Here is a 22840-nt window from a genome sequence, read left to right as displayed (position 1 = left end):
ACACTCGACATCGGTATTGCACTCACATGTAGTTATAAGATTGTTCGTTTTTACATTGAAATTTATACTTTTTTAACCGACTTCAAAAAAAAGGAGGAGGTTATCAATTCGGCCGGTATATTTTTTTTTTTTTTTTTTTATGTATGTACACCGATTACTCCGAGGTTTCTGAACCGATTTACGTGATTCTTTTTTTGTTCGATGCGGGATGGTGTCGAATTGGTCCCATAAAAATTTTATTCGGATAGTCCCAGTAGTTTTTATTTTATGAGCATTTTTGTCTGTAGGTATTTGTAAATTTTGCAAGTGAAAGTTTGAAGTCGGTTGTTTTTAACGCAGTTATCACTTGTTAACTTACCTCATATTTTTTGTTTTAGGTATTTCAGCTTTCCAAAAAGTAAAATAAAAAGAAATATATGTGCCCATCAAGGGTAAAATTACTGAGGATTACGACCCAGAAAAAAATACCTTTTGAAAAATAAACTTTGTAAAGTTAGCTGAAATTTGTGCAAGGCGTTTATTATAAACAGTTTTTCTTTAATGATTTTGGCTTGAAATTGACCCGTCGAAGCAACGCGTTTAAAAAGAAGATCTGAGTAGCTTACAATTTGGTAAACAGCATCTGATGCAAAACACAACTTTCCTCTATTTACAAAGGATGTTAATGCTATATATCGGTTCATATCCAGGCTTTGTAGCCAAGAGTTATTTAAAACTATCATTCTATACCAATTAAAATTGTATGTACCTATAAAGTATGGCCAGTAATATTATAATATAATTAATACTGTTAAAAATACATGTCGTTATTATTTATAGACCATGAGTTTTAGTTTTTTCTATTTCGAAAAATCCTGAATATACAAACCAGTGTGGTCACCCCCAGAAAGAGACAAAAAACAACACTGACGTCATTCAAGGTTATATTTTCTTGTGACAAGTCAATGGTCATAGTGCAATCTCCAGTGTATTAGATATAAGCTTCTTGCAATAAACATAGTCAAGTACCAAGATCTCTGTCACCTAGACACGGCTCTGTCAAAACAAAACGTCAGAAACATTCGAAACGAACTGTGATTATTGCTTTTAAAAAACCGTTGATCAACCGCGCTTTTTGAAAGATCCCTAAAAGCGACGGCTTGAGACGAAATACCGATCACATATTATATTGTACATCTATCTATTTATTTATATTTTTAATCCAAGCTTGTAGATGCTAAAATTAAATGGTATATTGTAATTTGTGATATTGAAAGCAGATACGTCTTTTTTCATAGATAAGGTTATCGGTAACGCATCGTTCACGTGTCTAATGTAATCGTATTAACTGTTATCATAGGGTTAAATGTTAAGAGTACTGATGCACAATGTTCAGTGGAGATTTGAGCTTTCGACCATCCTTTGCTTTACAAAACATTCTGTTAGAAATACGTCGCTTTTACGTACCGAACACTTCGCTGTTTTAGTATTTGATTTTGACTGAATGGATTTCGTTTCTCGTTATGAACATTATGCAACAATAATCGAATTATTGAGATTGTCACAGTAGTTTATAATTAACACTCTTAGACCTAATATTCCCTTGATCTTTACCGTATGACACACGAGAATATCAAAATGTGACGTTTAAAGTGAGAAAATTGAAAAAAAAAATTAGATTTCTGTGAGGCATATTTAATGTATTTTTCTACTTGATCGTTTAGGGATGCTATTAGATATTTTTGGACCATTGTTAAGATAATACGATCAGTATTGGAGAGGATAAAGAATTTAATGTTAGTTTTTGTGGATGTTGATCGAATGAGGTAATTGTCGAGATATGTACCTAAGTGAATAAGCGTCTAGATGTAACTAGCACCCATTTGAAACTGTTCTGCTATTGTATTAAGACCTAACCCTTACATATAGTAAAATACATTGAAACACGATCAATAATCAATTGAATATAGAAAACTTTATAGCGGGAAAATTCTTTTACGTGTATTTCCATACTCATTTCATCAATATGTATTCAGATTTTCCCATCAATCAATTTTTTTTTTTTTGGTTTCAATGTATTTTACTGTATAAAATAGAATCAATAACCAATAGTGCCGGTCTTGGAGTGTTAACTACCGGGCAGGAACACGGTCGTCTCAAGCAGAAGGTCCCGTAAACTTACGAAGGAACCGCTTATTTTTGTATTTTCTTAGTATGTAATGATGCATTATAAATATCGTGGTGTCTCCTAATGATTGTATGCATTATGCTATAGATGAGTATCTCGTCAACATTTGGTTGAAATAATAAGTGCGTAATAAAACACTTTTTCGTATTATAATGTATTTTTATTTTATACCCCATTTGTTTCACATAATTAAACAATTATCTAGAAACTAGATACATTTTCACATCAATGAAACGAATTTAAAACATTCATAGGACATTTGTAGGATAACTTTTATTTATAGAATTAAAATAATCAATTTATATAAAAATAAAAAATAAAATATGCGTAAGCAAAATTTATTGAATAATATAATAGCAATTTATTTTAAACCATTGAGCCCCGATCGGGCCACGACACAATAGATTTTCTATTGCGTCTGTGATTCCGGGGGCTGAGTTATTAAAATTATATCCAGTATGCAAATCAAGTTTCGAGTTGGAATCACATATTATTATAGTAATCCCACTCTTTGTAATATTTTTTTTGATACATAGTAATGTACACTGTGTACCAAACACTTTAAAAGTATATTTTTAATAATATTGAGCATAAAACCCAGAACTATGCAATTATGCATATGCGTGTTTATTTACATAATATGCAATTTTTGTGTGAATGGTATTGTGATGAAAATATATCAATTAAAAATCAGTCAAAACTATAGTAGAATTGAGCTTTTTTTCACAATGTAAGTCTAGTATAATAGGTCATTGATGTAAGTTATAATATTTACACTTATGGATCTATGTCCATTTTTAATATAACATTGAAATTTACACTTACAGACTTCACTTATTGAACATTTATGGTGAAAAAAACATTTCTACTAAAATATACTATAGTATGTAACTTTTGACAAAACATATTTTACTTGGACACTTACAAACGGTTCCTAAATTCAGTATTTACGTTAAAAACGTCTCAAATCGTACATAGATGACTTCTTAGACATTTTTAAATGTACATAAGTTTTCTTAATCTTTAATCAAATCAATTCTCAATTCAGAAACTGTCCTTTAGACATGTATGCAATAGACAGCATTGATATAAAGTGAAATAACTTTTCACAACTCGCTACAAAAACAAATCTTCACAATCCACTTCTTCAATGTAGTTATTTCACGACTCACTGAAAAATAACACTTTCTAAGTATACACTTTCACTTTTTTGGACCACATTTCAAAAATCCTTGCACATTATTAATTTGGTAACATTAACTAGTCTTGCATAATAAAATAGTCTGTTTCTTGTTTAACATCTGTATCTAGACACAAGTCATCTAGAAGCGTTCCAGTTTCCACTTGTGACTGTAACACGACTTTGGCTTGTTCTACTTGCGAATCTGTGAGCGTTGGCAGCATCTTGTAGTACATCTGGAAATAAACATTAAGTTTATAAATACATAAGCGAAAGACGTGGGTTTGAATCTCTCCTCGAGATCGAAGTTTTTCTATTATAAATTTATAGTAAACTAGCGGTCCGCCCCGGCTTCGCCCGTGGTACATGTTTACGTTTTCTCTACATAAGAACCATCCTCGTACTTCAAGGAATATAATAAAAAAAGAATTATCGAAATCGGTTCAGCCGTTCTCGAGTTATGGAATTACAACGAAAAGTGGCATTGATTTTTATATATTAGAAGAATACATATTAAAAAACACGGGTTCGAATACTGCCCTAATGATAAATTTATTTCTGTTTTAGAGGTTTTTTTTAATAGATTCTAATAAGTAAAATTATCTAGAGAAATACTATTATCCGGCTCAAAGGACCATCAAATCGTACTACAATCATAGTCAAATATATTTGATACAAACCTTTCTAGTCATAAGTAACAAGCCATGCGCCTTCTTCATATGCTGTTTGAGTAATGACATTCGGGGATATCTGGAATTTAAAAAAAACATACGTTACTTTACAGCGTACGATAAAAGTGAAAACATTAATGATATGAAGTCTGCAGAAAAACTTACACTTATTGCCACTAACATATGCCAAGAAACTGGATTGGATAATTTTTTGTTTGCGAAAGGCGCGTTGAGAATGAAATTTGAATGTCGCGTCATGGCTATATCATCACGTCATGGAGTAAGGCGATGATTTTGGTCTTTTTCAATCTTGGCAAAGAAGTTTCACTTCTGACATGTGCTCGGCACTCACGCTCTTTTATTCTATTGTTAAAAATTGGCTATAAGGTACCTTTGCTAAATAAAATAAAAAAACGACATGTGTCACTCGGGGACTGCCGCGGTAAAGCTATGCCTTCAAGCCACACCTTCGTGCCCGTCGGAGTGGGGAGCGTGAGGTTTATTCGTTACGGAATTTCTCGATTCGGTCCCCGCGCTCAAGGCCCGCGATAGAAGCTATGCAATAGCTTAAATATCTTCTTGTAATTTTTTTTGTTGGCAGTACAACAAAGTATTTAAATAAATAAATAAAATAAACAACGTGTGTGTACCTCCGCGGGCACAGCTGGCAGGCGCACGGCGGCGGCAGGCGGCGGTGGTCGCGGCGCACGTGCAGGCGCAGCGCCGACTTCTGCGCGTAACGCTTCTCGCACTCCGTACACGCGTACTTCTTCAGCGCTGGAATGGAACGTACATGGTTTTCTTGGGTAATAAGAATGGCCAATTGGTTTGCTGGGCGACTTGAATGGCCAATTTCAAAATATTGTCAAGTCTGCTATATAGTATAATATAAGTCTAAGTATAATATATAATATAAGTCAGCCCCCGGAATCACAGACACAATAGAAATCTATTGTGTCGTGGTCCGATCGGGCCGCTCGGGGCTCAATGGGTTAAAAAGTAATAGGAATATTGCGCGCATCTATTGGGCCATGCTTTCAAGTCGCAAATTCTTCGTGCTGGGGACGTTTTTTTGGGCGCTAGAAGTGTTTATGAGATTTTTGTATGAAGATCTCATTATTTTTCAGTCGAATAGTGAATACAAACCTTTCATTTTATTTAATATACGTAACTAGTTATGTGCTAAAATTTTGATATTGAATACAGAAATAATTAAATAAAATAATGTATTTTAATACTCAAATCACCTACAACTTATTACAGTCCATACGTTTTTCTACCCTACTAAGTGCATCTTCTACTTAACAATTAAAACAGTCTACCACAAATCCACTAGGAAAACAAACTGTACTACAAAGCAACACGTAAAACCCAGCAAAACACTCACGTAGGTGCGTGTCCATGTGCGCAGCGATCGCGGTCTTGGAACTAAAGTCGCGGCCACAGTGGTCGCACGTGTAGCGCTCGCCCGAGTGCTTGCGGGCGTGCCGCTGCGGGGCGGGGATTGAATAACTATTTTAACTAGGTTTTTATTGTATTTATTTTTTTATTCGATATTATAGACTAACATAATGTGACTTTTTGTTACATACTTTCCCTATGGAATTTTCTTCAGCGGTATTTCAATAGCAAACTTATGTGCAGCTAAACTGTGCAACTTAGATGTCCTGGATTCGATCCTAAGTCTTGGTATAGCAGGGCAAGGAGAGTTTAATTTTATCACCTATTTATCCATAGAGCAAATCAGTGAAACAGATTAATGTACTATACGGGGAATCACGCTTTACGTTAAACATGTCTTATACGGCCATGGTCAAATCTAAGGAATACAAGATTTTCATAAAAATAAAATGTCCATATCACAATTTCACTTCACACAAAAGTATCCAAATCACGATTTCACTTCACACAAGAGTCCAAATCACAGTTTCACTTCACACAAAAGTGTTTAAATCACAATGTCACTTCATACAAAAGTGTTCGAATCACAATTCCACTTCACAATTTCCGTTATCACACAACCACGATTACACTTCACACACACTAAAGTGTCCACATCACAATTTCACTTCACACTAAAGTGTTCCACGATTTCACTTCACACCCAAGTCCAAAATCACAAATTCCCGTCACGATTTCCGTATCCACACACGATTTCACTTCACAGATCACACCACCAATATGAACTGACCAGCAGTGCAGACCGCGAGGTGTACGCATGGTCGCAGCACGTGCAGCGATGGGGGCGAAGTCCTGCGTGCACGAGCTCGTGGGCCTCCAGCCCGCCCGCGGAGCTGTACCGCGCGGGACACATGCTGCACATCCAGCTGCACATCACGCACACTTTTTTGTTTCCATTAATTATATACATACCACCGTACTAATGATATGGGGCCCCTAGAATAGGGTCTCGGTGTGTTAATATCATAAAAAAGTGATTAGCGTTTACACCTATCTAAAGAATGGTCAACAAATACTTCGATATTACAGATTGTTTGTTTTAGAAGTGAAACTTCTTAAGGCGTGTTGAGAGTGAAACTTCAAGGTCGCGTCATGGCAATACCTTCACGTTCATGGAGTAAGACGATTTTGATATCTTTGAATCTTGCCAAAGAAGTTTCATTTCTGACACGTGTGCCCGGCACTTGCGCTCTTTTTTTTATTGACGGAATTTTGAGCAAGCTATAGAGAAATGTTTGTTGTTTGTTGACATAGATGGTATTGAATTATTGTCTATGGTATTATCATTTTTTTTTATTTAAATATGATGGTGATAAACTGATAAACTATCAAATGTGACAACTGTGTATTCATTTTCTAGTTGTAAGCAATTTTTTCCTTGATAGGGGCATACCTATATAATAATAATAAGGCATACCTATATTGGAGAAGATGCAGTTATGTCCAAGTCAGAAATGAAAATATACATATGTATATCAAGTAAATATAAATATCATACTGAGAAAGATAATGAACAGGACAGACATATTGTTAACAAATGAAAAATGTAAAAGCTAAATTAGAAAATTTAAGAAATGCTGTAACATTGCAATGGAATGTAAGCAGCATGAAATGAAAAGGACAACATCAACTAACACCAAAATCCAAATTTTGTGACAAATACATTATTTCATTTAATTATTTCCCTAATAAATAACCCAGTGAGAAATACAAAATACAATATAAAATTGACACAATCTCTTGATCAATACCAATTTTTGATAAAATTGTATACATAAATTAAGATTTTTTTCTAGTTCAAAATACATTTCATCCTTCTTAACACCAGAGGAGTCAAAAATGACTACATAATTAGAAATAAGATTTAACTCACTCATCTGTGCGTTCCTTAGGTTTCTCATATGATAAGAATGGCCTAGCTCGTGCCTTGTTGCCTATGTGCCGAGCTCGAGCCTTGAGGACAATCCCGATGTCTGGCGCAGGACATCGCTTCTCATGTTTATATAGATTTGTAGGACTGAAAGGGGAAATACATAAAAAATTTTAACATTTTACAATCATTGTATTATTGAAGTATTAATTAAAAATGTGTATGAGTTTCTTTGTTTCTGGAAAACTATGTGTAGAATTGAGAGCTCATAGGTTTTAGTTGAAACCAAAATATCTTAATCAGGCCAAACACAGGAGGCTATTCACAACAGATATATAAATTCTGCCAAAAGGGGGTGATATCACATCATGATCTCTCTAACTACTGGATTAGTGATGTAAAAAATATTAGCACAATTTTGTTTTTTCTCTTACCTCCTAAAGTCAACTCCACAAGCAAAACAAATAAGGTATCTTTCTCCATGATATTCCTGATAGTGGCGACCAGCTGCCGGTATGCCATTGGATAATTTACCACATTCTATACATCTGGAAATTAAATTAGAGTTAAACTAAAACTAGTTGTTCATTTACTGATATAAATAATGATATTTCACATTTAATATAAGTTTTTAATAATGGATAAGTAATTAATATAAAAGCGTTCAATAATATTAAGTATCTTACTCTAACATAATGCCATTCATTATAAAATAATCCCGAGGCAAAGGTGGTGGTTTCATTGCTTTCATTATCTGTGATAAAATATTTATCAACATTTTTCTATCATTTCGCAACTCTGGATATGCTTCCCTTAGTTCCTGGACATATGATGTTATGACTTTAACCCTTTTCCGTCGACTCCTATTCACATTATTAATGTCATCGTCGCTATAGTCATCATCACTTGAAGTCTCACTTTTAGGAGCATATTCTTCATCTAAGTCATCAACAGGTTCCTCCTTAAAGAAATAATCCTCTGGCTCTTCTTTTATTTCAACATTTTCTGTCTCAATTTCATCTAGAGAAGTCAGATGAGTAATTTCACTATTTTCTACAACATCTTTTACTGAATCAGGAATTTCATAATCGTCGTCTCCGACGATAATAACAAACGTTTCTTCATCAGAGCTCATTTTTATGTTTTCTGTTAAAAATACAATAAAGTCGTAATTATCTTTTAAACGATCCCAAAAAAATGTATGATTGTAATGGAGTGGACAGTGATGTTTGCAAACTTTGTAAGTAGTTATTATTTTCAAGTTAAATTCCAGTTAAAATCGTAATAAGTAGCCCTAATATAATTCTAATATTAAAATTGGCGCCACATTTTTTTTTACTCACAATGCAAAAGTGACAAGTCTTTTAATGTAAGGTCTAGTAGAATAGTTAGTATTCGGAATTTTAACATACCACATGCCACCTTAGTCTTTTATTGTATATAATTAAATTTCATTAGGAATGAAATCTGTAAATCTATGATATTAATTTGGCAATTGGCATCGAAGAATAACATTTCCTTTGCCTATCGTTTGCCACTCGTTTGCCACCTTACAAATGACAAATGACAAGTTTGGTTACGTCAACGTCAATTTATATTTTTTTTATGAATATTAGGGTGCGTCAACACTTGATCATTTTCGCGTATCAATTCTCCTTCGCGTAGCAATTAGCATCGACGCGTATCATCTTTGCAAGTGTGGACGCCAGTGGACGCAAAATGATCGCGATGAAGTGTATCACATTTCGTACAGTGAACTCGCTAGTGGCTTGAGCTTTGAGACTCGAGTATTCGTGACTGATTTGTATGCAAGTATATATCGGTTTTTCGAGCGTAATCAAAGGTGAATAAGATCGTTCGTCTTTTATGAATAATGTTTCCCGTCAAATCTCTTAAACTATATTTGTGACTAAACACTGTGGTACACGAATGTTTCGTTGATTATATTGCGCAGTGACGCGACGCGACGCGACGGTGCGAATAGCGAAAGTTTACTACAAAGAGTATAATATATGTTTACTATATCACTACAATAAAGTAGCTACCTACTATCTGTCTATTCCTGTGTATGCATAGATCCACAATCTCTAAAACTGTGGAAGGGTGCGGGCACAGGGTGCGGGTTTTTTAGATGTTTCAAAAGGAGGGCCAAGGTGGTGTCCAAGGTCATTTGTCCGTCACTGCACCTTGGACACTACCTACAGTGCCCCTGGAGGCGAACACCGAAAAATACATTTGTCTTGCTTAAATGCGTTGGAAATAGTATAACGCGATATTCCCTCCTTTTCTCGGTTAAATTTTTTAATACTTTTCGCTAGATGTCGCTAGGAATCATTCAGTTGTTGCGTCGGAAACTCAGTTCAAAGTTGGCCGTTTGCTACTAGTGAAGTTTGTTCATATTTTATTCGAAATAAGACTTGTTTCTTACATAATGTAACATAATAGGCACTAACGATACTTATAAGAATAAAAACATATAGATCCATGCTACCAAATTCGTACTAAATCAATTGAAACGCAAATATGACGGAATTTTCTACAATTTTTTGACTTTGTACTCTAATAAAATTTAAAATGGCAACAGTAATGGCTGAAAAGGTTAATTATTATGTAGCCTACTAAATAGTGAACAAAATAAATATAAGATCAATCGTGTTTGCCAACGCTTTGAAGTCATAAATACAGATTTTGTTGGACACGCGTCGTAGGCACCGCAACCGCTTCTAGACGCGGTGAATTGACTGTCACACGCGCCTCGCGCCCGGTGTAGTGAACGGTTAATATTGTTTTCGCGCAGTCTGTGCCCTGCACCTTATTTTTGTCATATTTCTAAAAAAAAATGAAACGTCAATGTGTGACATTGTCATTGACAGAGCTATTAAAATTTAAAAAATAAAAACAAAGGTTATTTTTATTTACCGCGCAAATCGCAATATTTATTTAAATTCTCTCAATGAACTCGATACTTTATCGTTTTTAAGATTATTTTAGGGCACATAATATTGAAAAGATATGGCAGAATCATATAAATTTTCATCGCTTCCTGACTTTGTTAGTAATAAAGTGAATGCAGTAGAAAATAGTTTTCAGTTAACATTAAATTCTTTCAAAGGTAAAATTTAATTTTTAAACTTAAAACAACTTTAATCACATTTATTTTATGTCTGAGTATCTAAAGGAATATATATTTTTTTTCAGAACTTGTCGTAGAATTAGAACGAATACACATTGAAGCTGTGTCATACAAAACCCAATATTTATCACTTAAAGATAAATGCGAAAGGTAAGGTCTAGTCAGAGAACAAAATTTTCACAATGCAATAAGTGGGTTTGCTGAAAGGAACCGGAAAAATTTCTGTTTTTGTACATTTTCAATTTTTGTAAATTATAATTATTTCTATGATAATTTTGAATTGTTTATAATATGATCCATTCTGTTTTTAGCAAATGTTGTTCAAGTGCTCAAAGTATGTCAAAGGAAATTGAAAATAAGGATAGTACAATACAACAAATTGGTGAGTAAATAAACATGAGAATAGATTCAAATTTAACAATTGAATCTATTGGTAAAAATCAGGGGCGTAGCTACCGCCGTATCTGCCGTATCAATTTACGTATACGGGGCCCCGCGCCAAGGGGGCCCCCAACGTGCGCTTTTGTGAGAAATCTACACCCTTCCTAAGGGCCCCAAACAAATTTTTATATGGGGGGCCCCGTAGCGCGCCCAAGGCAGGCTACGCTTCTGGTAAAAATTAAAGATAGTCATTATTATGCTAATTATATAAATAAATAAATAAGCAGTATAAGTAAAGCAAAATTTCCAAAATAAAATTGGATTGAACTAATTGAGCTTACAAATATTTGACTGACCTGTGGCTTGGTTGGTAGTGGCCCTGCCTTCCAAGCCAGAGGTTGTGGGTTCGATTCCCACCCGGGGCAAATATTTGTGTAATGAACATAGATGTTTGCTCTGTGTCTGGGTATTAATTATGTATATAAGTATTTATTAAAAATTATATATTATGTATGTTTATCAGCCATCTGGTTTCCATAACACAAGCGAAAGCTTAGTATGGGATCAGATTGTGCCGTGTGTGAAAATTGTCCTGATATATTTATTATAATCAGTTTGAACATACAAATATTACAATGAAAATGTTTGTGACTAAACCAGTATTTGAAATTTTATTACATTATAATGATAACTTTAAATGAAAAACTTTTTACAGCATCAGCTCTAACAAGTTTATTAGAAACAAAAAACCTAAGCATTGTTGAAGATATATTTAAATTGATATGCTCAGATTCAAATGGTCCTTTAATAAGTCCTAAGAAGGAAATATTAGACGAGAGATCAATACAGGATGATTCCGTGTCTGAAATAGAAGGTACTCCAACGGGACGCAAGAGCCCTATTATATCAAGTAGAAAAATGAAAACCAACACTAGTAATGGATTGAGTTTGAGTAAAAAGAAATGCCCCGACACTTGGTAAGAATTGTTATTATTTTATTTGTTTTTGTAAAAATTTTAGTTGGTTTGTGACCATCTCAAAACCTCTCCTGATATACCAATCTTCTGATAAAGTAATATTTTTAACGTTTTGTTTACACTGAAAACAGTGTTATACTAAAATCTATATCTATCATTGCATTCAGTGGCATTCATTTAAAAGCTTGTTTTCTTTTATCTTTCATTGAATAATAGTTTCAATCGCTCAATGAAGAATTATTTTTACTAGCTGATCCGCGTTGTTTCACCCCCATAGCTCCACTCCTGTTGGTCGTAGCGTGATAATATATAGAGCCTATAACCTTCCTCGATAAATGGGCCATCTAAAGAATTTTTCAAATCGGACAAGTAGTTTCCGAGATTAGCGCGTTCAAACAAACAAACTCTTCGCCTTTATAATATTAGTATACATTTATTACAGTTATGTAGATTTTTCCTTTTATTATTTTAAAGTACCAAATACCTGAACCTAATTTACCTTATATATAATTCACCTATTGTGATAATTCATGAATTTACAATTATAGGGAAACACCAGAGAAGAAGAATATGAAACTACTATTCCCTAGTCCAAGTAGAACAAAGCCGGGAGGCAGGATGAAGCAATCCCGTCTAAATTTAGTCAAAGTGAAGTCCTCGTGCGTTGTTGACCTGACTTGCTCTCCGGAAACATTGGCTAAAGCTATCAGCTGCTCTGATATTGAAGTGAAGGTACGATGGAAAAATGTAAAAAGGGTTGTTAAATATAATTTGTTTAATACTGAACAATTTTTTTTATGCTAAAACATTATTGGTATGGATGAAAATGAATATATGCTTAGGAAATCAGTAGTTAGGATATAATTTATTTGTTCCTGTTTATGCCAAAAATAAATAATATAATGTGGTTGTTTTTTTTTTTAATGTAGAAATAGTTACACATATCTAAGCAGTTGCAACTTTTATACAAATGTCACAAATGAAATAACTATTAATTAATTATTACTTTTTCCTTGATTGCCTTCTGTCCTGCAACAATTACAATTTAGTGAGGTAAGGTTAGATTACAACCGTTTTTAATTATTTATTTTTATTACAAGCAATTAAAGACGTTATTTTGTTCATCCTAGCCCAACATCAAAAAAGAGTTGATGGATAATGATGAAACTATACTACCATCACCTACAAGTGGGCTGGCTGTGTCACAAATGTAAGTTATTATATCTTTTGGCTATGTAAACACCTTTTTCCCCTACTCAATATTTTAATTTTATACTCAAAGATAGAGTTAACAGAGACCTATTCTATTTTTGATTAACCCTCTTGGGAATTTCTTGGTTGAATTGAAAAATTATTTACATATATCAAGAAAGACAATTTTATTTTTTTTAGTTAAAAACACAATACATTGAATCATATTTATTTTAACAGATTTCCACCTAAATCATTAGCAAGGAATAGTCCCAATAAGTTCAAAAAACCATCAACACCTTTAAAGTTTAAAATAGAAGAAGAAACAATGCTGAAAGATAATTTTGCCGATAAAATGGCTTCTCCAACGTTTACACAGTGCAATGATGTAAATAAACACAATAAGCCAAGGTAAGAATTAAATATTTAAGATTTATTAAAAAAAAAAATATTCAGAGAGTTTAAGAATTACAGTTTTCTTTTTTTTAATATAATTTTTTTAAAACTCCATGTAGTCCTTCTTAATGCTCAAATCTTTTGCACTTAACAACCATTACATAATTTATTTTATAAATATGAATATTTAATTAATTTTACAATACATCATTTATATCAGTTTAAAACTAATCTCAAAGATGTCCAAGCAAGACGAAAACATGGAGTGTGATGCAGATGACAGTATATCACTTTTACAACAAAATAGAAAGAGTCCATGCAGGTAACCCTATGTATTTTTTTACTTTAAGCCTATAAATATAAAAAAAAGACATTTAACAAACTGAACACGCATTATTATTTTCACAATTTTTTTCCTTTCTTCCACTTTTTCTAAGAATAATTTTTTATATTGTATTTAAATACCACTATAATAATTAAATCATATCCATCCGTTCCACAAAATTTATTAAATTACTAGCTTCCGCCTGCGACTCACATGCCTTCACATACAGACAGACAGACAAAAAAATTTTAAATCACATATTTGGGTTTGGTATCGATCCAGTAACACCCCCTAGTATTTATTTTTTCAATATTTTCAATGTACAGAATTGACCCTTCTACAGTTTTATTATATGTATAGATTGTATTTTTATACTTATTTCAGCCCTAAAAAGGAACCCTTAGCAGAAAATAACAATGTAATGAATACAAACCAAGATGACATAGAGTCGAGCATGTCAATACTACGAAGTCATCCTCAAGTTAATAAAGTATCACCCACAGGGGATAAACCAGTAAAAAGGTATATATTTTTATTTTAAAATTGAAAAAAAAAATCTGTGTTTGCGTTGTTTATAAAAATGGCTATGCTTTATTTTAAATTTTTTTTAATGTATTTTAAAATAAGAAGAGAAGTATCCATTTTTATACAAAAAGATACCAAAATAACAGCATAGTGCATTCACAATATATCTATGGTAGTTTCTTTCTTTCTATTCAAGTATAAGTTGTAAATCCATACTTTTTTTTTTTTTTTTTTTACGTTGGGAAATGCACTTACGCATCCCCCTCTACAGTTTTTCTGTGTGAGGGGGTATGTGGGACTCGCAAAAGCCATACCCACTAAAACCCAACGGTGGCCACCGTTCGCCTTCGGCGGCAGGGGTTAACAGCTAGGCCTTGTACCCCCACCGCCTACATGGTGATTGCCGCAACTTGGCGACTCGTTCCGGCCCATACATGACAATAGGCGACGGTATCGTTTAATGATAACGTCGCCCTATTACCGGGCTATCCGCCTACTGTCGCAGGGGGGGGCCGGTTTACTTGCAGCGAGCATAACTATAGTATGCTCGTCTCTACGTAAACCTCCCCTCTGTGCTTGTTTTGGCTCTTGTATCAGGGCTGACGCTGGACGTATAGACGTTTGCGTCTGCCCGGTCTACGCCGACGCAGAGGATCCGCCGCTGGGTCATTTTCCCGGGCCCTCTCTGCGTCTTCCTTCGCCTTCATTATTGTTTCGCAGAAGGCTGCGACAATACTCCATTTCGCGTCATCAGCGACCATCATGTTCACGAGGGTTTGCAGGTTCAACTCGTTGTTTGTACCCAGCAAGCCCTCGAGAGGCCTCCTTTCGGCTGTCCATGCTGGACACTCGACCAACGTGTGTTGAGCCGTGTCAAGTTGGCTGCTGCAGTGGTGGCAGGAGGGGGCCGGTTCACGCCCTATCCTATGCAGGTAGCTGCCAAAGCATCCATGCCCCGACAGCACCTGCACCATTGTAAATCCATACTTATACTATACTTAATATTATAAATGCAAAAGTAACTCTGTCTGTCTCTCTGTTACTCAATCACGCCTAAACTACTGAACCAATTTTCATGAAATTTGGTATGGAGATATTTTGATACACGAGAAAGAACATAGGCTACTTTTTATCCCGGGAAAATGACGCAATCCCGGAAATCCCACGGGATCAGGAACTATGCTGGTTTTTCTTTGACTGCGCGGGCGAAGCCGCGAGCGGAAGCGGAAATAGTATGTCAATAAATTTGTTTTTATGAATTTCTTAATTACAAACTTAATCTTTTATATTTTTATTATAGATCAAACGCAGAAGGTCCAGTTTATAAAGAACCAACTGTCAGGAAAAAGAGTGAAAAGCGTGCCCTTCGAGGTTGGAGCTGTGATGAATGTAAAAATGTAAGTTTTTTGTACCAATTTTATTTCACAACTAAAAACGTGGTCTTTGTCTTTAATAATATAGGAATTGCTTTTTTATTTCACCTTTTACAGTGATCTTTACAAAAATATTTTATTTCCCTATTACTATAACATCTTGATAATATGTGCCCCCACTTTTTTTTCTGCAGAAACAAGTATATATATAGCTTATGTGTTATTTTATTTCATATAAAAACGAATCCCAAAATGTGTTGGTAAGCGCATAACTTGAGAACGGCTTAACCGATTTCGTTAATTCTTTTTTTATAATATTCTTTGAAGTTCGAGGATGGTTCTTATGTAGAGAAAACGTGAATATGTACCACGGGCGAAGCCGGGGCGGACCGCTAGTACATCCATAAAAATGACTCAAATACATTTTATATCTCCTTAGTTCTACGGCGAGCTGTACAAGCACGACCCGCAAATGCTAGAACAGAAAATGGACGAATGTTCGAAACACCGGGGTAAAAACAACCCCGTTCGGCCCAAAACACCCCCTGGCTTCTGGGAACCTCGCTGGGATGTACCCACCGATACTGAGGAATTTAATAGAAGAAATAACGCTATATGATTAATAATAAATAATTAATTTTGTAGGCTATATGCTATAAACAACTAGACTCAGAATGTAAAGGTCGTCAAGAAATGTCCGATGGCGTTGTATAAAACCCTCATTGAAAATAACACCTTATTTCGTAGTAGTAATGTCTAAAGTCTATTTATATGACTCATTAGAAAACTCTGCTTAATATACGCGTAGGCAGACTTTTGCGCCGGACTATTTTAAGCGTGAAGTTGTTTATTGTAGGTAAATATTTGTTGAACAATAAATTCAATAGATCTGATCAAAACAATTGTAAATGTCTAAAAATGTTCTCATTTTAATTTTTTGTTTGTAATGGCACTTGAAACATGTTTTCAACACAAGTTTATATTTTTGTAGTAAGACCAAATAGATTTTAGGGCCATTTTATTACTGTATAAATAAGTGAATATACTGTAGCAGTTTCAAATATTATGTTCATTTGATTTTATGTAATGTAAAGGATGGCAAAATAATTTTAATTACAGTTCGATTCAAACTTAATGGCGGTTCGGAAATTAGCTGCGAATGCATGTGCGCGCAGGTATCCAACCGATAATATATAAAATTGTTTTCTGCGCATCAGATCGTTTTATGTTCCGAGCCACCATTACGTTAAAATCGTACTGTAATTATAAAAAGCAATTGCATGAGTTATGGATGGAGTAATGATATATTTTATATATTTCTTTCTTCTCTTAAATCTCTTTCTATTTCATTGTCATATTAGTTCTATGTTCAATTAGTAAGGCTATATTTTATTGTCTGTAGATTATAGGAAAAATTCGATTATTAATCTAGCAAATTTATTTCATTAATAGGAAACTGACATCTAAGTATGTATCTAATTATATTTAATTAATAATTTTCAATTTACTCTTCTCATTTAATTTAAAACTATATGTAGGAACATGTTGTACTGTGATAAACTTTTGTATATAAGGATAGGTAATAGAGAAACAAAATGTAGGTTGTATTCAAGAAGCTTATATCTAATACACTGGAGATTGCACTATGACCATTGACTTGTCACAAGAAAATATAACCTTGAATGACGTCACTGTTGTTTTTTGTCTCTTTCTGTGGGTGACCACACTGGTTTGTATATTCAGGATTTTTCGAAATAGAAAAAACTAAAAATCATGGTCTATAAATAATAACGACATATATTTTTAACAGTATTAATTATATTATAATATTACTGGCCAAACTTTATAGGTACATACAATTTTAATTGGTATGTAATATAGAATGATAGTTTTAAAATAACTCTTGGCTACAAAGCCTGGATATGAACCGATATATAGCATTAACATCCTTTGTAAATAGAGGAAAGTTGTGTTTTGCATCAGATGCTGTTTACCAAATTGTAAGCTACTCAGATCTTCTTTTTAAACGCGTTGCTTCGACGGGTCAATTTCAAGCCAAAATCATCAAAGAAAAACTGTTTATAATAAACGCCTGGGTTCTGGGTCGTAATCCTCAGTAATTTTACCCTTGATGGGCACATATATTTCTTTTTATTTTACTTTTTGGAAAGCTGAAATACCTAAAACAAAAAATATGAGGTAAGTTAAAAAAGTATAAATTTCAATGTAAAAACGAACAATCTTATAACTACATGTGAGTGCAATACCGATGTCGAGTGTTGTTTCATTACTAGTAAAAATCTTGAAAATGGTGTTCTAAATTTCATCATAATATTGTTATTACAATATAATATTATCTTCACTATCCATAAAAACTCGTCATCATGGTTACCTTACTTGTTAATTTTGTTTATTGAAAACTTGTTGAAAAATGATAAAGTATTAGGAAAATAACAAATTTAACATGACTGCTTTCTAAAATGATGCAAAATTTTACAATTTTTGCCATTGAAATGATTCTAAACAGGTAAATGCAGGAGTATTGAGGAATATTGTAAATAACGTAAATATACACTTGCCTGTGAAATTCTATGCCAGAATTTGGTGTCCAAACACTTCTGCAATTTTTCACAATGCAATACATTATTTATATTCGGAAAATATTTATTAAATACGCAACAATATTAACTTAAATATTCGAAGCGACGCAATTTTTTTGACACTTATGCCATATTGTCAAAGTGAGAGTTGCTACAATTTTATTATGGTAACTACCCATAATCAGGGAGTATCGCTTTTTAATAATTGGTCCAGATACTTATTTTATTTAGCATAAATAATAATTGTCTCATCCAACAATGCTTCTGAATGACGTTGTTGGCAATTTATCAACAAACTCATGTACAAAAACTAACCTTTTGCACAGAATATTACGGCATACATAGTAGCCTTGGGAAAACTTCGTATTAACAGTGGCAATACCAAGTTAGGTGTGAAAGTGATAAAACACAACAATTTCCTTGTTACACGTCAAATGTTCATACCGAAATCTCCAGTGTATAAGATATAAGCACAGAACAGTAAAAACAAATAGAAGTGCTATAATGTCATAATTAGTATGAAAACCAGTGTCGCCAAACCCACACATTTAAACCGATAGTTATACAGTACACTACAAGTAAACTATGCCTTTGATTGGACAGCTTAATTTGAGTAAAAACCGACTTAGGTTATAAATTCAGCATTTCAATATGTACCCTAACGCACCCTGTTACGGTTTATTTTAATATAACATCCCTATGCATATTAGCTGTTTTGTTTCTCTTTGCTCCGAAATTCCAAATTCGAAAAACATTCAGCTACTCCACAACAGAGGGCGTTAGTTTTCGATAGATATAACTTTGAACCTCAACACATAGAAATAAGGTTGAAATTTGTGTCACTCTACATTAATGACATTGACTTGATATTAATCTGATGCTATGCTCTAAGGGATGTCAGCCTTGTTATCGATAATTCACAAATAAATATTATTTGGTGCATTTTTTTTTTCTTTCTATTATATGAGTATAGTACAATGTGCCACATTTTGGAGTATGTTTATTACTACTAAGTATGTCTTTTCATATTATTATTATTAAATAAAAAACGGAATACAATAGTATAAATCTATATTTACAAAATACAAACAGAACTTATGCATAGCTTAAATCTTGGAACTGCCGTAGATTTGATGTATCGGCGGCCTTTGTTAGACTTCTTAGTGCTGTTCGGCATCCAGTTAACTCGTCACGTTGCATTTATCCATTTCTCTTTTAAATTAGCCTCTTTGGGAAATCTATAAATAAATTGGATAAATGAAAGCTAAGGAAAATAAAATAAAATTTAATACATATTTATAATGTTTGTCTTTTCTAAAGTATCGATACTGTCGATATAAGCTACAACCATCACTAAACCGAAATTCGTTTGTTTATTGCAATAATATTCCAGAAAGTCTTGTTTGCTGTTCAATCTATATTAGTACTAATTTCTTATGCATTAAGGTTCATTTTGACTTAATATTTTTATAAATTTTTGACAAATTACGACAAGCGAAGTTATAACATAAAATATATTTAAAATAAGACTTACCGATGGTATGAAATGCCTCCATTGCTGATATTATTTCGTCTGCTATCATTTTTCCACTCTAATACCGAACAACACGCCCTAATTAATGAATAAATATGGAAAAAAGATTTGACAGCTGACAACCGACTCGAATATTTTTCTGCGCACAACTGAGACCAAGTAAGGTGATCTTATCTTACTAGTGACACGTGGGCCACGCCCACATCGCACTTCTATTTAGTTTTTACTGTTCTGTGGATATAAGCTTCTTGGTTGTATTTATCTACTTCTTACTATTTAACCAATGACAATTTTCTCGGTTTTGTACTCTTTCATTCTATAAAAAGTAATAATTACCTATTGTAACCTCTTTGTAACAAAAACGAAAAAGTACCACTTAATATTTTTATATGTATAATTATGTATTATATTTAAATTCTTCATGTGTGTAACTGTTCAAGCAATATAATTCTTATTAAAAAAAAACAAACTCTTTTATTTGTACACCCTTTTTATTTATTTAAGTTTTTAATACTGAATCTTGAGTTCTTAATTCTTATTGCAGTCGATGATACTTATCTAAGGTAATACTATGCAATCATTAAATTAAGCGCTATGCTTACAGCCTTTTCACAGCTATGTTATTTATTTTTATATAAATAACATACCCCAAAACACAGGTATTCCTAAAAGTACCAAATCATAATCATAAATATGAGTGTTGTATTATTTTATATTCGGGAAATTTATTTTTCAAAATGTTTTACAGTCAGAGTTTCCGCTACCTACTCATTTTGCTCCAAGCTTGCTTTTGCTCTGATAGCTCCAGCTTTCCACCAACCACTGCGTACATAAAGACAATGCAGTAGTATTATTAATTAATCATAGAAATCATATCATTTCAAAAATAAATTCGCGAACGCAGCAGATATTTTTCCTTGAATGACATTGACAAGTACATATTATGTCAAAAGTGACAAAACACATTGAAAGTTATTTATTTGAAACATTTCTAAAGTACAAATCAAAACAAGCCGTAAATATGGCATAATATTATATAATAATTATTAAATTATAATGAAATAAATATGAATACACGTACGTATCCCTGTATTCGGTCAGTTCCGTTTCATTGGCAATATATAAATAATTATTTAGTTCGAACAATTGTGACAAAATCAGCTCGAAAAGAACTTGAGGTATGATTTCTTCCTGTGAAATGAGAAATAAACGTAGTACCTTCCTCACTAAACTATCTTATTAATATAATATAATCCCCAGGACAGTTACAAGCTTTTAAACATACCTACCGACTCTAATCAAGAAAGAGTGCGACAGGCTTTTCTGGAGTTAGCGAAAAAATATCACCCTGATTCGAAATCACCAGATGCAAGCATCGATAAATTTGTAGAAGTTGAGAATGCTTTCCGAATTCTATCCAAACATAATACTGGCTCTAGCAAAAAGGAAGAGGTGGAAAAAATTGTTTTTGATATAAGGGTAAGCTTATTAATCTTTCTATATCTAGTTAGGTCTTATTACTCTGTTTAGTTTAATTTTAATCAACTTTAAATGTAAATGGAGTAGGTGTGTATTAATAAAAAAAAACAAAACGTTTTAGTTGAGTTTTAAATCATTTTATTTTATTCAAATTTTAGCACACAGCACCACAACACCGTCAGTACTTAAGCTTTGAAGGAGTGGGGCATGGAACTCCTTTTCAGCGGCAAAAGCAATGGGCACAAGCTAGGGCAGAAAAAGCAGCCATAAATGTCATGGAACACAGGATCTCTAAAGCTGTTGCTTCTGACAATGCACTAATGAAGAAAGAGCCAGCTAAGAAACATGACATTAAAACAAAATATGGCTTTGATAGACTTGTTGAAGATCTAATTCAGGAGTCCATGTCTAAAGGGGAATTTGAAAATTTAAGCGGTAAAGGAAAACCTTTGAAAGATCAAAATAGGAATCCATATGTTGATTTTACAACACATAAATTGAATGAGGTATTGTTAATATCATTTTCGTATAAAGTTTTTTAAAGCCAGTTGATTTATCAATAAATAACATACAAGGTCACTATTTAACATGCATATATAATATTTTCAGGTTTTGATTAACAATGGTTTTACCCCAGAATGGATAACAATGAGCAAAGAGATTGATCAAGACATTGAACTTTTAAAGGAAGAAATAAGAAATGATAGAATGTATTTAGGACCACATCCATTGAAGGAAGAAGACATTAAGAAGTGGGAATGTATTTATGAAAGTAATAGGAATTTAGCAAAATCCATAAACACTAAAATTAATACATATAATCTGATTGTTCCTTTACTCAATAAACAAAAATTTCATGTAGAGTTTGATAAAATTTGTGAAGACATTTTGATAAATGGTCAACACTCAGTGAAGGAAAAAGAAAAAGTTAAAGAGCAAATTCAAAATGTTACTATCACAGAAAATGATGATTTTGTGGGTATTTTATTTAAAGCATTTGGTGAATTAATTAACTTTAATACTGACAAGAAAAAGGGATGAAGGATTAATGAATAATCCAGTCAACTTTTATGTAGTTTTAGAATATCTGTGATATTAATTATAACACATTATATACATACCTTTGATTTCAGATTATTTTTATTACACATTTTATTATGTTTGAGAAATAAAAAACTGTTTGCAATTGAATATTTTATTTTACTTTTAACAATAACATACCAAGTAAAAAAGACAGTGTCGGTTATCTTATACAGTAATCGGAAGACGTATTCGAGTTGCGCTCTTTATTTTAAAACTACTTAATACTAGAGAATAGAATAAAAATGTGGATTTAATCGATTGTTAACATATTTTATTGTTCAATGGAATGTATATCCTTAACATATCAAAGTATACATTAAAGCGCGTCACACACAGTGAAGATACTATAATATTTTATGTTAAGATTCTCTACTATAAAATATTACAGTATCTTAAGGTATCCGGTATCAGCGTTCTGACCATCATTTTTTCTTTTTGTCATTGCGTACTAAGACCCCTGTAGAACCGCCATTTTGTTACAAATGACCCGAAAT

At 33.0% G+C, this 22840-nt stretch overlaps 3 protein-coding genes across 4 annotated transcripts; 2 read left to right on the top strand and 1 right to left on the bottom strand.

Annotated features, from left to right (window-relative positions):
- Nucleotides 1-2608: 2608 nt before the first annotated feature.
- Nucleotides 2609-8891, bottom strand: LOC123696472 (zinc finger protein 32-like). The gene is made up of 9 exons (XM_045642645.1): nt 8762-8891; nt 8036-8495; nt 7784-7897; nt 7353-7496; nt 6210-6345; nt 5406-5508; nt 4669-4795; nt 4028-4097; nt 2609-3583 (listed from the first exon to the last, which is right to left on the bottom strand). Exons 2-9 carry the CDS (start codon nt 8482-8484, stop codon nt 3428-3430), a joined length of 1299 nt encoding a protein of 432 aa, XP_045498601.1. The 5' UTR covers nt 8485-8495; nt 8762-8891; the 3' UTR covers nt 2609-3427.
- Nucleotides 8892-10244: 1353 nt separating this feature from the next.
- Nucleotides 10245-17249, top strand: LOC123695972. Of its 2 annotated transcripts, XM_045641929.1 has the most exons (12): nt 10245-10461; nt 10548-10632; nt 10794-10864; nt 11579-11840; nt 12389-12572; nt 12971-13050; nt 13272-13442; nt 13648-13749; nt 14137-14274; nt 15578-15674; nt 16090-16271; nt 16319-17249. In XM_045641929.1, the coding sequence occupies exons 1-11, from the start codon at nt 10362-10364 to the stop codon at nt 16267-16269; spliced, it is 1470 nt and encodes a 489-aa protein (XP_045497885.1). In that variant the 5' UTR covers nt 10245-10361; the 3' UTR covers nt 16270-16271; nt 16319-17249. The 2 variants fall into 2 exon arrangements, with proteins under 2 accessions (XP_045497885.1, XP_045497884.1); XM_045641928.1 differs by having other exon boundaries at nt 16090-17249.
- Nucleotides 17250-20770: 3521 nt separating this feature from the next.
- Nucleotides 20771-22454, top strand: LOC123695971 (dnaJ homolog subfamily C member 28). Its single transcript, XM_045641927.1, has 4 exons — nt 20771-20962; nt 21045-21263; nt 21422-21769; nt 21873-22454. Exons 1-4 carry the CDS (start codon nt 20852-20854, stop codon nt 22302-22304), a joined length of 1110 nt encoding a protein of 369 aa, XP_045497883.1. The 5' UTR covers nt 20771-20851; the 3' UTR covers nt 22305-22454.
- The last annotated feature ends 386 nt before the right edge of the window (nt 22455-22840 follow it).

This window comes from Colias croceus, chromosome 12, assembly GCF_905220415.1.
Source record: "Colias croceus chromosome 12, ilColCroc2.1".
Lineage (NCBI taxonomy): Eukaryota > Metazoa > Arthropoda > Insecta > Lepidoptera > Pieridae > Colias > Colias croceus.
The sequence above is the reverse complement of the archived record's forward strand: the minus strand, read 5'-3'. Positions and strand labels throughout refer to the sequence as shown.

Coding starts and splice junctions, on each gene's coding strand:
- LOC123695971 (XM_045641927.1), top strand. CDS start 20,852: ATGAATACACGTACGTATCCCTGTATTCGGTCAGTTCCGTTTCATTGG. Junction 20,963..21,044: donor CAGCTCGAAAAGAACTTGAG/GTATGATTTCTT, acceptor TATAATCCCCAG/GACAGTTACAAGCTTTTAAA. Junction 21,770..21,872: donor CAACACATAAATTGAATGAG/GTATTGTTAATA, acceptor TAATATTTTCAG/GTTTTGATTAACAATGGTTT.
- LOC123695972 (XM_045641929.1), top strand. CDS start 10,362: ATGGCAGAATCATATAAATTTTCATCGCTTCCTGACTTTGTTAGTAAT. Junction 10,865..11,578: donor TAGTACAATACAACAAATTG/GTGAGTAAATAA, acceptor AACTTTTTACAG/CATCAGCTCTAACAAGTTTA. Junction 12,573..12,970: donor GCTCTGATATTGAAGTGAAG/GTACGATGGAAA, acceptor TGTTCATCCTAG/CCCAACATCAAAAAAGAGTT.
- LOC123696472 (XM_045642645.1), bottom strand. CDS start 8,484: ATGAGCTCTGATGAAGAAACGTTTGTTATTATCGTCGGAGACGACGAT. Junction 6,346..7,352: donor CCTAAGGAACGCACAGATGA/GTGAGTTAAATC, acceptor CGTGATGTGCAG/CTGGATGTGCAGCATGTGTC. Junction 4,796..5,405: donor GCACATGGACACGCACCTAC/GTGAGTGTTTTG, acceptor GTTCCATTCCAG/CGCTGAAGAAGTACGCGTGT.